The sequence below is a fragment of the Pan paniscus genome, chromosome X (assembly GCF_029289425.2).
Source record: "Pan paniscus chromosome X, NHGRI_mPanPan1-v2.0_pri, whole genome shotgun sequence".
Classification (NCBI taxonomy): Eukaryota; Metazoa; Chordata; class Mammalia; order Primates; family Hominidae; genus Pan; species Pan paniscus.
Genome location: NC_073272.2, coordinates 114,660,215 through 114,678,169, shown reverse-complemented (window position 1 = coordinate 114,678,169; position 17,955 = coordinate 114,660,215). Strand labels below are relative to the sequence as shown.

General features: G+C 38.1%; 1 protein-coding gene across 2 annotated transcripts in view; it reads left to right on the top strand.

Annotated features, from left to right (window-relative positions):
• Positions 1 to 590: 590 nt before the first annotated feature.
• Positions 591 to 17,955, top strand: part of LRCH2 (leucine rich repeats and calponin homology domain containing 2) — a 125,797-nt gene continuing 108,432 nt past the window's right edge. For both annotated transcript variants that reach the window (XM_034949510.4, XM_003805417.7), the window contains exon 1: positions 591 to 997. In XM_034949510.4, coding sequence (XP_034805401.1) covers positions 649 to 997 — 349 coding nt within the window. In that variant the 5' untranslated portion in view covers positions 591 to 648. The remainder of the gene's footprint in view (positions 998 to 17,955) is intronic.

Sequence of the window (17,955 nt, the reverse complement as noted above, 5' to 3'; positions counted from 1 at the left end):
TGGAAGGCAACAGTCTGGCTGAGACTTACATACATTGAAACGAGAGGCTTCCTTGAAAACATTTTACAAATCTTTTCCTATTATAGAATTCTAAACTATGGAGAAATTCATATATGCCCCAAACTCAACACTGCACTCATTTCCCTCCCCAAGTGACTCCCCAGCGTTTCTCTAACACTGGTAAAGGATTCCTGAGGCATTTGCAGTAAGCTTCTCAATAAGCTGCCCCATAGCCCTTCTAAGTGCTGTTTCTGTATATTCTGAAACGAATCCCTTTCATCCCTAGCTCATATATTTGTTTCTGTTTTGCAGAACGGAAACAGTGAAGCAACTTAGAGACTTGGGGACATACAGCCCAGATGACCTATAGTTCGCCTGGTGTCGTTTCGCAAGACTTTGGTACCCAAAGCAGCAGAACCGGGATTTAGCATCCTTCTCATCATACATTTCTTAAAGCAAGCGTTCTGCACTTTCAAACATCATCTTTTCTCTATCCAACACCTCCTCCCAGCCCGCCGCCTGGTTCCTTCCCACTCTCTACCTCGCCCCCCACCCCCCGCCCCCAGTCTGCGCATGCGTCCTAAGAACCCCTTACACTCGCGGCACAGGCTGACAGTATTGTCGGGGGCTATTCTCTCTCCCAGGAACATGGCGGCGAGTCAGGGAGGAGGTGGTAACAGTGGGGGCGGCGGTTGTGGTGGAGGTGGAAGTAGCGGTGGCTGTGGCACGGCTGGAGGGGGAGGTGGCGGGGCTGGAGGGGGAGGCGGCGGCGGCGGCGGGACCCTGGTGGTCCCCATCCCGGTACCGACTCTTTTCGGTCAGCCGTTCCCCAACGGGCCGCCGTGGAACCCGGGGAGCCTGCAGCCTCAGCACACCGTGAGGAGCCTGGACCGGGCCCTGGAAGAGGCGGGCAGCTCCGGTATCCTGAGCCTCAGTGGTCGGAAACTCCGAGACTTCCCGGGCAGCGGCTACGACCTGACGGACACCACCCAAGCAGGTGACAGGACGGGGGGAGGGGAAGCTGGCTGTGAAGGAGGAGGTGCGGGGAGTGGGTGGCTGCGTGGCTGCGTTGTTGGACTCTGCAGGTCTGGGCGGGTGCGCGGGGGCCTCCAGACTAACAAAGTCGGGGCAGCCCGTTCTCCTGAACGTGAGGGGCGAATCAAGCAATAGGGGAGGGGAGGAATGCTGCCTGAAGGATGTATAGAAACTGGTAGGATGTTAGGGGTGAAAGAGCATCATTGTTAAAGCAAGTTTCCCCAGTTTGGGTGGGAGGGAGGCATTGACACCTTCCTTAATGCACTTCTTTCAACTCTCCTGGATCTTCCCGTCTTTCCCGGAAAACCAAACCCAACCAAACTAAACGAAACACAAAAATCATAATCTCTACATATTCCTTAAAGGCACACGTGCCTGAAAGAATGGCATATCCTTTTTCAGAGTACAGCAGCAGGATTGCCATGGTTTTTCTGTGTGGTTTAATCATCCTACGATATTCTTGGCTTCTTTCTTGTCACGTATGCCTTTAAAGACTGAGATTTTTCATTTTCCTGGTGTTGAGAAGGTAGTGGTGGTTAAATTAGTATTTGCTGCAGTGGTAAATTAAATCATCAATCACTTACATGTCTGCTTACTAGAAGAAAGCTAATCCTTGTTTTGAGTTATCTTAGAGTCTTAATTTTTATAGTAGAAAGCCAACAATTTTAAGGGTATTTTTGAGAAAAAATTATCTCCATTCTTTATGGAGTTGTGGATTAAAGGTTTATCACTTTGGGTGAGAAATTGGCTATTGTAATGTTCTTCATATACTCTCTGGTAGTCTTTGTTGTGGCTGGCATTTTTTGTTAGGGACACACTCTCTTATAAACCAATGCTGGATTATTTTAGATATGTCTTGATTTGATGAAAGGTTTTTTTTTTGCTTTTTATAATCTTTAAATTTGTTATTTCTGTTTTCATCTGCTTTGCTGAAATAAATCCTGGACAAAATTATTTTAATAGATGTCGTCATTTTGAAACAATATAGTAAGTAAATTCACCCATAATGAGGAGTAGTAAAATACCACTTATTTTCAAAACAAGACAATTTCAGATGTATTCAGTTTTTAGATCTTAAATCAAGGTATTTGTGTTGGAACAAAGTGGGGAGAGGAGGAAAACCTAAAATTGAAGCTTTCCACCCAGTGATTCTTTTAGCAATGATCCTAAGAACTATGAATGTGTGATCGACCACTGATTTTATATTTTGTAAAGCATGTTGGAGTATTTACTCCTTCACTCAGAACAGATTTCCTAAATAATATGTTCACATATTCATGACTGTTAGCAAGATATTATGCAACTTGGTGTGTTCTTCAAAGGCTTCAAGTAAAACAGTTTCAGACTGCATCATTATAGTGATTTTTTTCTTTTCTTCTTCTTCCTCTTTTTTTTTTTTCTTATTGTTCTTTATAACCTATAAAGGATCCTTCTACCTGCAGGACAAAGTTTAAGCATCCTAGCTTGGCATTCAGGACTTTCATTGTTGGGCTCCACTTTATTGTTGCAACCTTATTCCCCAAAATGCTCCCACATAGAATCCTCTCTTCCAACTAGGTCAACTCTCTGTCTCTCAAATACATTTTGTGCATTTCTGCCTCATCTTTGTACAAGATCATCTGTATGCTTGGGATTTCCCTCTTTTCTCCGTCTATTTAATTTTATTGAAGCCCCAGCTCTTCCAAGAAATTGTCTCCAACTCCCTCAGTCCACAAGAATCTCCTGTTTCTTTGAATTCACATGGTACTTATTGTCTTTACCACTTACTTGGCAGTGCTGGTTTTATTTTCTTTTTATGTTTCTGTCTTGCTATCCCTGAGAAGAAATAGAGCCCCTTAAAAGGCAGGGTGTAAGCCATATACTTGTTCAGTCTTCTTATTATATATTCCCTTTATTGTATTTGATAATATTTCTCATAAATATGAATATCGTCTGATGCAGTTACAGCCTTTGGCTTTTAAGCCTTCAGTTGGTTTTCTGAGGCAAGCTTCAACACCAAGCAGAACCATATCTGTTCATGGTAAACATTCATTCATCATAAGTTTCATTTTACTTTTTCTCTACAGTTGAATGAGCATTTCTTGTGGGAACATTTCAAAAATCAGAGTAAACAAGATCTTGTGCTGCTCTTTTTTTTCATTTAAATTAGACATCTTTGGGTGACTCATTTGCCATTTGTTTTTGATAAAATTTAGCCACGAAATTTTTAGGGGCAGTATTTTTTAATGTAGAGAGACCACTATTCATTATGTGTAAATGACGGCAGGTACATTGGAACTGAAGAAAAATAGAGTGTGTTTGAGATTATACATACATACACACACATACATACAGGAACACACATACAGTATATTCTCTATTTGATGAAAATGGTCTGTTTGGTGATCTTGTTATACTTAAAATGACTCAGTGGAATACTGTTTCAGAACCAAACTGATTAGTTAGACAAGCATTCCTTATTGCATTAGGAAGAGACAAGAGGAAGGGAAAATAGCTAAGAAGCGGTTAATGTTAATCTAGGTGAGAGGTGGTGAGAATCTGGGTGAAACAATATTGAATAAGGAGAAATTAATACATTTCAAAATAAATGGGGGAAGGTTTTTTTACATTAAGATGAAATAGACCCCTGGTTCTCCACCCTGGCTGCACATTACAATTGCAAGGGAGATTTTTTGTTTGTTTTTTCAACCCTGCCTGGATCCCACCCTAGACCAATTAAATCAGAATCTCAGGGGCCAAGGAACTTAAGGAAAAAAAAATCTTCCCAGGTAATTCTAATATGCACTCAGGGCTGAGAAACCCTAAAATTGTTTATTTTTTAAGCACTCAAGAAATATTTGTTCTTTGAGTGAATAAGAACATTGATAAAAGTTTAGTTATTAACCTTAAAGCCACTTGTCAAGAAAGTCAAAACCAAAACTAGGAACTAAATACTCAAAAATTGTTTCAAATTGTTTGATAAATTTACGTGAAGAAGATGATGCCCCCTAAACATGTAGCAGCAAAATCTTTTCTCTGCTAACAGGCTTCCTATGAGGGAAAATGTATTTTAGGCAGCTGTTTGCAGAGTTTATCTTTGATGTCTTTTTACCTCTCTCTGCATTTCTAGTGTCTGTTCTTCACTTGCCTCCTCCCTTTGTCCCCATCACACTTTTCTCCTTTCTCTTTCTCTCTTCAACCTCACTCCTCTTACTTTATTGGGATAGAGCTCAGGTAAATGATTATGGCAGCCTTTCTAGGAGATTAACATTTAAAAGGGGGAGTTTGCTAATTTACTTGAATCTCCAATTGGTGATTGGAGATTCATGACCTTTTTGAGTAGATCTCCCTTCCAGATACTCCTTGATTAAAATTTTCACCCACATAAGGACATAAAACAGTGATCAGAAAGTTGGTAACCCATTTCAGTAAAGTAGCTGACTCTTGCTGTAATGTCTTCTCCGAGATGGTCTGTAGATAGATTTGACAAGATGAAGGGAAATTGCATAGAACTTTTTGGTCCATCTGGATACTATGAGAATTTGTTGACTTGAAAGTGAATTTAATTGTTACCCAAACAAATCCTGAAACCTTGCATAGTTGACTCTGTCACCAGTGCTACAAATAAGTGGATATGTTTCAGCGTACTTGCTGCTGCTCCCTCTGCTTCTTTATACCTGTTTATGTACATGAGCAGTAGGTCTGTGAAACAGATTTAGGAATTCTTACATCAGATTCTGCCGTGTCCTGGATAATCACGTGTTTTCCTGTAAACCAGGAGTCAACTCTAGTATTTCCTACATGTGCTGGTTCACCTTTTCAACTGTAGGGCATGGTGCATTGTATCAGGTTGTAAAATGGAGCCAGATAAACACAGCATTTGATTTTGTGAGGTGAAGGTCCTCTCAGTGCATTTAGTGGAATGAGCTCATGATTGTGATTTTGTGGCCTTATTCAAATATCTGCCTTGCTTCATTTAATAAATGTCTTCCTGAAAAATCGAATGTGAAGCACATTTTTGACAGTTGACTCATATTTTAATTGCTATAGATTGAATCTGAATTACTGAACCTTGTACTGATTTATTCAGTGATAAGTTCTACAGCATACTTATCCCTTAATTTCTTTCATTTAAAATAAAATGTTATCTTTAATTGAAGGGTACATTCATCATTAAGATAATACCATTTATACAGCTCTTTATACATTTTTAAGTACTTTCATATATATTATCCTATTGTATCCTAATAATAACCCTGTGAGCTTGGCAGAGTACATAGTAATTGCTCGTTGTGGTTGAGAGACAGGTTAAGTGATTTGTCCAAAGTTAAATGGTGAGTCTGGCAGAGTGTGTGGGTCAGAGCCTAGGTTTTTCAACTCCAGTGCTATCCTAATGTTATTTCCACTGTAACACATTCTCTCTTTATAAAAAAGCAGTTATTAAACACCATGCCAATAAATAGGGTATTTATTCTGAAAATTCAATGCTTATTTAACTTCATAGGTTATATACGTTTTGTTTGTGGTATGGTGTGTTTTGTTTTGTGTGTATTTGCATAGCTATCATGCCTCTCTTTCTCATGGTTTTAGAATAGATTCATTAAGCAAGCATTTATTGAACTCCAACTTTGGAAACATGATTATGGCTAATAAAAAGAGACATGGTTTTTGTACTTAAAGGATTTATACAATAGTCAAATGTGTACAGTAATATAACCATTAGAAAAGAATTTCACTATAGTATATAATAGTATTCAAAATAATATATTTTAATATACTGTACACATAAGAGATCTGGAACTGTGGTATAAGGCTTAATTTTAGAGGGGATTAATTTAGTTTGAGAAAGCTTCCTGAAAAGTTAGGTTAGGTATTTGTTGCATGACAGGTATAAGAACAGAAGTGGTTGATTGGGATGTTTTAAAATTGGGGTTAGTGGAATACTTTTGCTTAAGGTTTAAATTTAATATTTCAGTTTAGATTATTTGTGATATAAATTCTGAAGCATTTATTTGGCATGAAGGTAGACAAGATCCAGAACCTCACTGAGAACATAAGAAGTAATGCTAGGGACACTTACTAAAAATAAAGATAATTGAAGACTTACAAAATTGATTTGCTGGGAGGTGCCATTTGTTTAAGTTCCTAGGCACACAGTGAAACTTTGCAAAAGAGGCATCTTGTTCTCCCAGCCCAGCCTAGCAGCCCACTCTGTGAGATGCCTTAACTGCATGATACACACCTCCCCATTCTGCAGAGGCTAGTGATCATCATGACCTAGAAAGGGAAATCTTTTAGTTTTCTTTTTTTCTCTACACTTTGAGTGTATTTGGGTGCTTCTTAAAACATTGTAATACTCTTATAATCAGTTATCTGGAAAGTTTCAGAAAGGGTTGTCTGCTTCTCATTTACAGAAAAAAAATACCTTACACGCCAGGGAACCATTTAATGTAATTAAAGAAAACTGTATAAGCCAATTTAATAACAGTGTAAGTTTATGTTTACTCTCAGTTTCAGCTAGTGCACTCAATCTGCTAAAGGTCAAACTGTAATGTTTAATCTTTACATTTCTCTTGTTTCATGTAAATAGATAGCATTCCATTAACAGAATACCTGTCAATGGACTGTAATGGATAATTCAACAGTAGATATTTTCTAATGTATTTTTTATATCAAATTCTTTGAGGAAAAGTTTTTTCCAAATAGGAAAGTAAGTTCTTTCCTTTTCAGGAACACTTGATTCTGTGTAGTCTTTTCTAATTTGTGACAGAGAATGTTGTCACTTTATTTTTAGATTAATTACTTGTCTCAGTAGAATATTAGAGATTCAAGGTGACAAGAGACAGGTATAAGATAACTGTGACATAAACTTTTCTTTGAACCATATGGAGATGAACTGATTCTAGAACATTTGTGAATTTGGATTTCACTCAGAAATGGCTTTTTGTTAATGATTATGTTCCTAAGAGAATCTAGTATGTATAGTCTAGAGTTTTTCACTTCTTAAAAAAATAATTGCAATACGTAAATCCTTAGTATTTTGAGCTACTTGGTTGGGGATGTCTATGTCAATGGGAAATAATTACATTTAAAGGTTTTTGTGAATTAGAAATAGTAAATTAAACATAGATGACTGTGTCCTTAAACTACCTTAATGAGTATGTAAGAATGGATTTGTCATATAGATATTTTGTAAAGGTTGTAAAGTTGCTGCTTTCAGTGAGTTAATGATTTCATAATGGTTTAAAATAAGAACTCATATACCTATTATATCCTAGATCAGTAGTTCTCATTGTGGGGAAGGGTAGGGTTGGAGAGGTTGCCTCCAGAGGATATTTGACAGTATCTGGAGACTTTTTTTTTTTTTTTAAGAGACAAGGCCTTGCTATGTTGCCCTGGCTATGTTGCCTGGGCTGGAATATAGTGGCTATTCACAGGCTCTAACTCGGGGGCTCAAGTGATCCTCCTGTCTCAGCCTGCTGAGTAGCTTGGACTATAGTCCTGCAGCACCACACCTGGCTGAAGACATTTTTGATTATCACAATTTGGGGGTTGCTACTGACATCTAGTGGGTAGAGGCAAGGGATGCTGCCAAGCATCCTACATTGAAAAGGACAGCCCCATACAACAAAGACTTAACTTGTCTAAAATGTCCATGGTGCCAAGGTTGAGAAACCCTGGGTTAGAGTAAGATAAATGGAAAGTGCAGCATAGGTTCAAAGAGGGAGGGATAACATTTGATTTGGTCGTTGGAACAGCAGAGGGGGGCTTTATAAAGAAGTTGGAGGATTGACCTTTAAAGAGGAGGCATCAGATTTTATAGTTATTCTTAGATGGAGGAAACTACATGAATGCTGATATCTCAGAGTCTCCTCAAACTCAATATGTCAAATAATGAACTCTCGTTATTCACCCTAGGCCCCCTTGTCACCCAGATCTAAAACTTGGGAGTTATTCTCCACTCTTCCCTTTCCCTCACCCTCTATATCTAGTGAGGGACTAAGGCCTGTTGGTCATAACTCTTTGAATAGCTTTCAGATCAGTTTCATTCCTTTCTATTCTCAATGTCATTGTTCAGATTCTCCTCTATTCCTTACCTTTAACTGGACCTGTCAGTAGTTTTCTAAATGATCTCTCTGTCTCAAGTTTTCTTCAACTTAAATTAGTTAGTCCTCCACACTGTAGCTAAACCATTCTTTCTAATATGCAAATCTGATTGTCACGTGTTACTAAAACAATGTTACTAAAACACCTTCAAGCCAGTAGCCAGTTTTCAAGCCATACGTTTCAAAATCTTATTTCCTTATTCCTTGTTTTGAACATTAAAAAAAGTAATACATACACTATGTTTTATTTAACTGTGGTAATTTTTATATTTTACTAGTTAAAATTAAATTGCTAAGATTCATCCAAATTGTTATGTAAAACTGTGGTTCATTCTTTTGGATGGCTGTGTTATCTTGCATCATGTGAATATACCATCTTTATTCACTTTCTCACTGATAGCCATTTTCATTCCCCCCTCCTCCTTTTTCTCTTGGGAATAGCACTACTATCATTATTATACATGTCTCTTGTACTTGTGCAAGGATTTCTCTTGTGTATATACTTGAAAATGGAATTGCTGGGTTGTATAGTATGTCAGTGTTCAAACCGATTTATCATTTCTGTTTCCATTGACATGTATAGGAGATCCTATGAATCTATGTGCCCTCCAAAACAGTTTTGTCAAATTTAAAAATTTTGACCAAGTGTGTTTAAAATGGTATTTCGATGAAGTCTTTCTTGATTTACATTCCCCTGATCACCAATGATGTTAACCTTTCTTCAGATGTCTGTTGGTCATATGTCTTTCCTGTACTGTGAAATAGCTTTTCATTTATTTTGCCCATTTTCTGTTGGTTGGTTGTCCTTTTTTAAAAAATAGAATTCTATGGGTTTAAAAAAATACTCCTTATACTAATCATTTGTTTTGTATATTTTGAATATCTTGTTTAAAACTTGCCTTTTTGCTTTTTGAGGGGTGTTTTGATGGACAAATTTGTAAATTTTAATACAGCCAAATGTATCAGTCTTGAATTTTATAGTCAATGATTTCTGTGTCCTGTTTAAGAATATGTAAAATATATTCATCTACATTTTTTACTAAGAGTTTTAGTTTTGTTTTTGGTATTAAAGTTCTTAATTCATATGGAATCGATTTTTATGTATAGCACGAGGTGGAGTTCTGTGTTCCTGTTTTTACATATGGATTATCTTTTTTCAGATCCATCCTTACCTATGTTGGGGCTCAGAAAACAATACCCCCAAATGAAGGCCTCAGCAGCAGCCTCAGAAGCAGAAGTTTTGCACTGACTTTGTCCTGCCCTCCTGTCTCTCTGTCCCATTCTCCTCCAAGGCTAGCCGTAGAAACTAGAATCCCTCTTCCCCAAGGAGGATCACAGAAGCCAGAACCCCTTTTCCTGAAAGCCAGCCATAAGACCTAAAAATATTACTCTAATTTCCCCTCTGCCTTTCTGTGTAAAAACTGGACACAAAGAAATGATCTAACTTACCTTGTTTGACTGTAGGTCTTAAGACCCCCATTCCAGAGAAGGCCCTGCCCCACAGTCAGAAGGAAGTAATACAGGCTCAGAGAGGCCTAGAAGAATCTATTTAATAGGCAGACAGGCCTTGCTAGGTTTCCCCACTCAGTCTGTCAGCTTTAGAATATATTCTTTTTGGCCAATCATATTTCTGCACAGCTGGGCTGTCCATACTTTGTTGAATCTAAGCATAAAATAGGCAATTCCTTCTTTGGGTCTTAATTCTGAAGGCTCCCATATATATACTTTAAGTAAACTTGTATGTCTTTTCTGCTTTTAATCAATCTGCCTCATTTCAGTGATTTTTCAGTGAAATTGTGAAACTTTAGGGACCAAGGGCCTTGGCTTCTGTATCTACTTCTTTTCTCCCTTTCTTTTTTCTTTTTTTTTTTTTTTGACAGAGTCTCGCTGTATTGCCAAGGCTGAAGTACAGTGGCACAATCACGGCTCACTGCAGCCTCAACCTCCCAGGCTCAAGTGATCCTCCTACCTCAGCCTCCCGAGTAGCTGGGACCACAGGGGTGTGCTACCATGCACAGCTAATTTTTGTATTTTTTTGTAGAGACAGGGTTTCATCATGTTGCCCAGGCTGGTCTTGAACTTCTGGACTCAGGTGACCCACCTGCCTTGGCCTCCCAAAGTACTGGGATTACAGGGGTGAGCCACTGCACCTGGCCTACTTCTTTTCTTTTTAACATTTTATTGAGAGTTCACAGACCAAAAGTGGACCAATTTAAAGTATATTGTTTATTGGTTGTTAGCTGTGCACCCATCACTATAATTTACTTTTGGAATATTTTCATCTCCCCCTGAAAGAAATCCTTTACAAATAAATCCCTTTCCATTCTCCCTGCCTCCTCCCCAACCAATCAAACCCTAGGCAACCATTCATCTATTTTCTGTCTCTATAGATTTACCCCATCTGTACATTTTATGTAAATGACTTCATTCAGGATGTGACCTTTTATGATTGGCTTCTTTAATTTACTATGTTTTCAAAGTTCATTTATGTTGTAGCATGTACCAGTATTATGAGAATTCCAATTTTTTTGCATTCTCAGCAGCAGTTGTTTTTATCTTTTTGTTTATAGCCATCCTAGTGGGTATGAGGCAGTATTTCTTTCCTTCTTCTTCTTCTTTTTTTTTTTTTCGAGACCGAGTTTCGTTCTTGTCGCCCAGGCTGGAGTGCAGTGATGCAATCTCGGCTCACTGCAACCTCCGCCTCCTGGGCTCAAGCGATTCTCCTGCCTCAGCCTCCTGAGTAGCTATGATTACAGGCGTGTGCCACCATGCCTGGCTAATTTTTGTATTTTTTTTTTTCCAGTAGAGACGGGGTTTCACCATGTTGGCCAGGCTGGTCTTGAACTCCTGATCTCAGGTGATCCACCTGCCTCAGCTTCCCAGAGTGTTGGGATTACAAGCGTGAGCCACCGTGCCCAGCCTGAGTCAGGATTTCATTGTGGATTTGATTTGACTTTTCCTCATGACTAATGATGTTGAACATCTTTTCATGTGCTTATTGACTATTTGTATATTTTCATAAGCAAAATGTCTATTAGGACCCTTTGTCCATTTACTAATTGCGGTGTCTTTTCATTACTGAGTTGTAAGAGGTTTTTTTTTTTAAAAAAAATTCTATATTCAAGTCTTTTATCAGATATATCATTTGCAAATATTTCTTTCCTATTCTGTTGGTTCATCTACTCTGAAACACAAAATTAAAACATACTGATATCACCTATTTTATCTATTTTCTTATGTTGCTTGTGCTTTTTGTGTCATGTCTAAGGAAGCATTGCCTAACCCAGGGTCAGAACGATTTATCCTTATGTATTCTGAGTTTATAGTTTTAGCTCTTTCATTTTTTTACATTTAGCTTTACAGCTTATTTAAGTTGATTTTTGTGTGTCATGTAAGATCAGGGTCCAACTTCATTCTTTTACATGTGGATATCTAGTTATCCTAGCACCATTTTTTGAAAAGGTCATTTTTTTCTTCATCTGATTGTCTTGTGACCCTTGTTTAAAATCAGTTGACCATAAATGTCAAGATTTATTTCTGAACTCTCAATTGTATTTCATTGATCTATATTTCTGTTCTTAATCCAATACCACACTGTATTGATTATTGTAGCTGTGCAGTAAGTTTGGTAATTGGGAAGTGTGAATTTTCCGACATTTTTTTCAAGATTTTTGGGGCTATTCTGGGACCTTTGCATGAATTTCAGGATAAGCTACACAATTTCTTTGGAAAATGCAGAATGCAAGTTGGGATTTTGAAAAGGAGTGTGTTGAATCATCAATTTGGGGGAATTTTGCCATCTTATCAATATTAAGTTGTCCAATCCATGAATAGGGGATGTCTTTTCATTTATTTATATCTTTAATGTCTTTTAACAATTATTTTGTAGTTTCCTATTTTTAGTTTTTGATGTTGTTGTAATTGGAATTTTAAAAATTTAGTTTTTGGATTGTTCATTGCTAGTGTGTAGAAATACAATTGATTTTTATAAGTGATCATTTATCCTTCAACCTTGCTGAACTTGTTTCTTCTAGTAGTCTTTTAAATGGATTCATTAGGGTGTTCTATGTCATGTCATCTGCAAATAGAGATAGTTTTACTTCTTTTCAAATCTGGAGCCTTTTATTTCTGTTTCTTGCCTAATTGTCCCTGTTAGAACTTCTAGTTTCAATAATGTTAAGCAGATGCTGTGAAAGTGGACATTCTTGTTTTGTTCTTGAATTTAGGGGGAATATATTCAGTCTTTAACCATTAAATATAATGTTAGCTCTGTTTTTTTCGGTAAATGGTCTTTATCAGGTGGAAGAAATTCCCTTTTATACCTGGCTTTTCAAATGTTTTTATCATGAAAGGGTGTTGAATTTTGTCAAAGGCTTTTTCTGTTCTATCGAGTTAATCATATGGTTTTTGTCCTTTGTTGTATTAACATGGTATATAATATTGTTTGGTTTTTGAATATAAGATGAACCCACTTTGCATTCCTGACCTACCTGCACTTCAGTTTAGTCTCATACTGCCTCGGACCTCTATATTCCAGCCTATCAAACTATAATATGTGCTGCTCGTTGAAAGTATCATGCTGTTCGATGCCTCAGGGTTTTTCTTTTTTTTTTTTTTTTCCTGTTAATATTCTTCTTTGGCTTTCCACCTTGTGAACTCCTATTGATTCTTTGTATCCCAGATCAGGCCTTTATCTTTTCCGTTTCCCCTCATCTTCTACATAACAGTGATTACTCTATACCTCTATTATGCCGCTGTGATTTTGTATTGCAGTGAATATATTTCCTTCACCCTAGTATGCACCATCAATTTAATAACTTTTCTGACAAATAAACACCACTTCAGTAAATGCATACATAGATTTCAAAAACGTTAGCATTAGAAGAAAATATGCATTGTTGAATTAAAGAAATATGGGTTATTTGTTTGCATTTCCCTTTTTATTGGTTTTAGAGTTGAGTATAGTGACTTTGTTGCCACTCCAGTAGCTAGTAGTACAGTGTGTGGTACATAGTAGTTGTTTAGCATATTTTGTTCAATTAAGCCTGCTTCTTCCCATGGGTGCCTTTTTGAGTCCCTGCACAATTTGTCCCTTTGGTTTTCCTCTGTGTTTTCCACTACTTCATAAATATATACCCTGTTCTTCAGGGTGTATATCTGAACCCCTCATTGTTTTCCTGATTTTTGTTTTTATTGTTTTGTTATTTTTAAAAATGAAAAAAATTAGAAAAAAGACATATCTTGTTATTGCTTCATAAGCAGATATATGAGTATTAAACTTTAACAGTTCGGAAATTTGCTATAGTTTATATATATATATATATATATTTTGTTGTTGTTGTTGTTGTTAAGATGGAGTCTTGCTCTGTTGCCCAGACTGGAGTGCAGTGGCGTGATCTTGGCTCACTGAGAGCTCTGCCTCCCAGGTTCATGCCATTCTCCTGCCTCAGCCTCCCGAGTAGCTGGGACTACAGGTGCCCGCCACCACGCCCAGCTAATTTTTTTTGTATTTTTAGTAGAGACAGGGTTTCACCATGGTCTCGATCTCCTGACCTCGTGATCCACCCGCCTCGGCCTCCCAAAGTGCTGGGATTACAGGCGTGAGCCACTGCGCCCGGCCAGTTTTTATATATTCTTATACTATGCCACTAGATATGTTTTTATTTTAGAGTAGCTGGCTGTTTAAGAATATTTAGGTTAGCTCTTCATTAAAATTGATTTGAAAGTACTGTTTATGATGTTAAATAAGATTGACATTGAAAATACTACATTACAAAATGTTTTGAGGATTAATATGTTCTTTTAACAAATTCTATTTTGAAAATCATGTTTGTAGATGAAGTCCAGGAAAAATTTAGAGATAAATGGACATTTCATGATTAGGTTTAGGAGTTTTCTCGGTAGTATAGCTCTGAATTGTTTAAAATTGTGTTTTAGCATGTCTTGGTCTTACTTTGTCCTCTTACTGTCTGCTCTCCTCCATTAGCCATGTGCAAAGTTAAGATCCCGGGATCTGCTACCTTTCAGTTACGAAGTTTATCATCCTTAGTAGGATCAGAGCTTAAAGGCACTCACAACAGCTCTCTGTATTCACTGCTTCTTCTCTTGCAAAAAGCCTCATCACTTAATGAATGACTAAACTTTCTCACATTTATCAATATAATATTGTTGCCTTAAACATCTTTCCATTGTAGTCTATTGTATACTCTTCTTCTACATTGTTCTTTCAGAAAGTTTTCCTTATGCCACCATTCCACTGAAGAAAAATGTACGGATGCACCATAACTTATTTAACCATTCCTCTATCGTTAGATGTTTAAGTTACTGTTTAATATTAATAAACAACCAGGTGTAATTGTGCTCCTGGCTTTACATTGCTTTCTCCCCAGAGAAATTTAAACTTCTTTAGGACAGATAATGCATTCTCTATATAAATTCTCGACAGTGTTTGGTTCAATGCTATGACTCTCTGAAATAGTTTATAATAGATGCTTCTCAAATTTTTAAACTTTATGGGAAAGAGTGTGACAATTTTATATACTGACTTCCTATACTATTTGTGTGTAGGACAATGCCTCTGCCATGGTGCCTTGGTGATCTTGCATGTACCCACATAGGCCACATAGGCAAGGCTCAACCACAATCTGTCTCAAGTCTTGGGGGAATACTCTGTGATCCTCCTTGATACATGGTAAGATAGACTTGTGAGGAGCTGTCACAAGGCCATTTCCTATCCACCTCTGTATCTTACAGGAGGCGGCCTCAAGGCAGCTTATTATCTCCTATTTTCATTTTGGTAAGGCATGGGAGTTTCCTTCAGGCACAGTTGTGACTATAAAATGACATAGCTGCAGTCTAGAATTGACTCCTCAACAACCGAGCAACCCACTGTGTGTGTTGTCTTTCATTTAGTCCCTCCAGTTTGGGTTTCTCTTGTAGGACTAGGGACATGGGGAGCTGATACCATGCTGATCATGCCTTCTCTGCCTGTGTTAGTAATAAACCATCTGAATCCATTTGGTCTTACTGGCAGCTGCCGCCGTGCTGATGTGTAGGGGCTGCTTGACCACTTAATGTAAACAAATGGGATTTTTTTTTTACCAGTTTGTGGAATTTGTCATTACTTTTTAATTGGTCAATTTATTGTAAATTGCTTTTAATTTCAGGATTCAGTGGTTAGTGCTTTGCTATCAAATAGCTCAGGTAAGGATGGTCCTTGCTCTGTAAATACAGTATTATTTTAGGGGGTACAGCATGCAGCTATAAAATTAGTCTTAATCTGAATAAATCAACGATAAAGCAATTAGTTTTGTTTAGTACAGTGGCCTGCACTTGGTTTTCTTTTTTCTCCCTCTCTTCTCAAGGACTACTTTTGTTTTGCAATCTGAAGCCTGCTTAAGTTGTCCTGGAGAGTCAGTTGGATGCAGACCTTTCTCGTATAATATTAGACTTTCCTTTCTCATGCAGTAGAAAGGTACTAAGGTATCTTAACATGCAAATAAAATGTATATTGTATACACAGATCTACCTGATTTTCAGTGGCTGGTTGACCTTGACCTAGGCAGAAAGATCAAAGTCAAACTGTTGCCAGTGGAGGGTGTCCAGGTTCTTGGTGTTTTGAACAAAGAATTGGACAAAATGCACAAAGCAAGGAAAGAATGAAGCAGCAAAAGCTGAGATTTATCGAAAGGGAAAGTACACTCTACAGGGTGGCAGCAGGCCGAGCAGCCTCTCACAGCCCCGATACAGAATCTTCTTGGGTCCAAATACCCTGCTAGAGGATTCCCATTGGCCATTTTGTGTTTACCTCATATAAATGAAGTGATGGCCTGCAATCAATCTGATTGGTTGCAGAAAGCGACGAAACAGAGCCTAAAGTGAAGTTACAAAGCTGCACTGCTATGTTAACGAAGACTTGGCCTGCAATCAGTCTGATTGGTTGCAAAAAACAAACAATCAGAGGCTGAAGTTACAAAGTTATACGCCTACGCAAAAGTCCGATTGGTTACAGAAAGCAACCAATCAGAGGTACTTTCTATTTCCCATCTGCCATGCAGAAATAGTTGGGGTTTGCCAAGGGGCTAGTCTCTGGTCCTTTTGTTACTTAGGTGTGGAAAGTTAGGGTTTTCCTTTCAGTTTAGTTCTAGGAAGTCAGCGTGAAACGGCCCTGCCTCCAGATCCTATACTCCTGCCTCAAAACTAATTGAACATCATCAATTCTGATGTACTAGACATGGTCAAGATACATGTTTTGCCATTGGTTACTTCATTAATCAGAATAATCATAACAATTCAGATATTAGGGGGTTTTTTTGCTTTAAAAAATGTTACATGAAAGCATGATTTTGTTGAATTAATTAATTAATTAACTTTTTAATTCTTTGAGACGGGGGCTCCCTCTGTTGCCCAGGCTGGAGTGCAGTGGTCCAATCTTGGCTCACTGCAACCCCATCAAAAACTGAGCGAAGGATATGAACAGACACTTCTCAAAAGAAGACATTTATGCAGCCAACAAACATAAGAAAAAAAGTTCATCATCACAGGTCATTAGAGAAATGCAAATCAAAACCTCAATGAGATACTATTTCATGCCAGTTAGAATGGTGATCATTAAAAAGTCAGGAAACAACAGATGCTGGAGAGGATGTGGAGAAATAGGAACACTTTTACACTGTTGGTGGGAGTGTAAATTAGTTCAACCATTGTGGAAGACAGTATGGCAATTCCTCAAGGATCTAGAACCAGAAATACCATTTGACCCAGCAATCCCATTACTGGGTATATAACCGAAGCATTATAACTCATTCTCCTATAAAGAGACATGCACACGTATGTTTATTGCAGCACTGTTCACAATAGCAAAGACTTGGAACCAATCCAAATGTCCATCAGTGATAGATTGGATAAAGAAAATGTGGCACATATATACCATGGAATACTATGCAGCCATAAAAAAGGATGAGTTCATGTCCTTTGCAGGAACATGGATGAAGCTGGAAACCATCATTCTCAGCAAAGTAACACAGGAGCAGAAAACCAAACACTGCACGTTCCCACTCATAAGTGGGAGTTGAACAATGAGAACACATGGACACAGGGAGGGGAACATCACACACTGGGGCCTGTTGTGGGGTGGGAGGCCAGGGGAGGGATAGCATTAGGAGAAATACCTAATGTAGATGATGGGTTGATGGGTGCTGCAAACCACCATGGCACTTATATACCTATGTAACAAACCTGCACGTTCTGCCCATGTATCCCAGAACTTAAAGTATAATAAAAAAAAATTGTTACGAGTTTGGGGGTACAAGTGTAGTTTTGTTACATGGATATATTACATAGTGATGAAGTCTAGACTATCAGTGTAACCATCACTCGAATAGCGTACATTATACCCATTAGGTAGTTTCTCACCCCTCAACCCGCTCCTACCTTCCTACGTTTCTGAGTCTCAGGGTTCTGCAGGTACATAGAAGTTGCCAGGTTTTCTTGCCATCCTCGCCATTCGAAATTCAGTTCTGTACATCTGCCTATATTCGTTGTGATAGTGCTTCGCTTTTTCATAGATAACCTTCCTCCTTGCCTTTCGAAGCATGTTTTGGGCAAACTTCTTTCTCAGGCACTTGATCTTCAGCTCTGTAAAATTCCTTTACTTTTTCTTAAGGGTTTCTGGCACAGCAGGAACCTTCTTCATCTCTTCTACACCCTCCATGGTTCCAGCTGGAAAAAGAGGATGATTTCTTTTCTTTTGGGTAGATACCTAATAGTGGGATTGCCAGATGGAATGGTAGTTCTATTTTTAGTTCTTTGACAAATCGTCATACTGTTTTCCCCA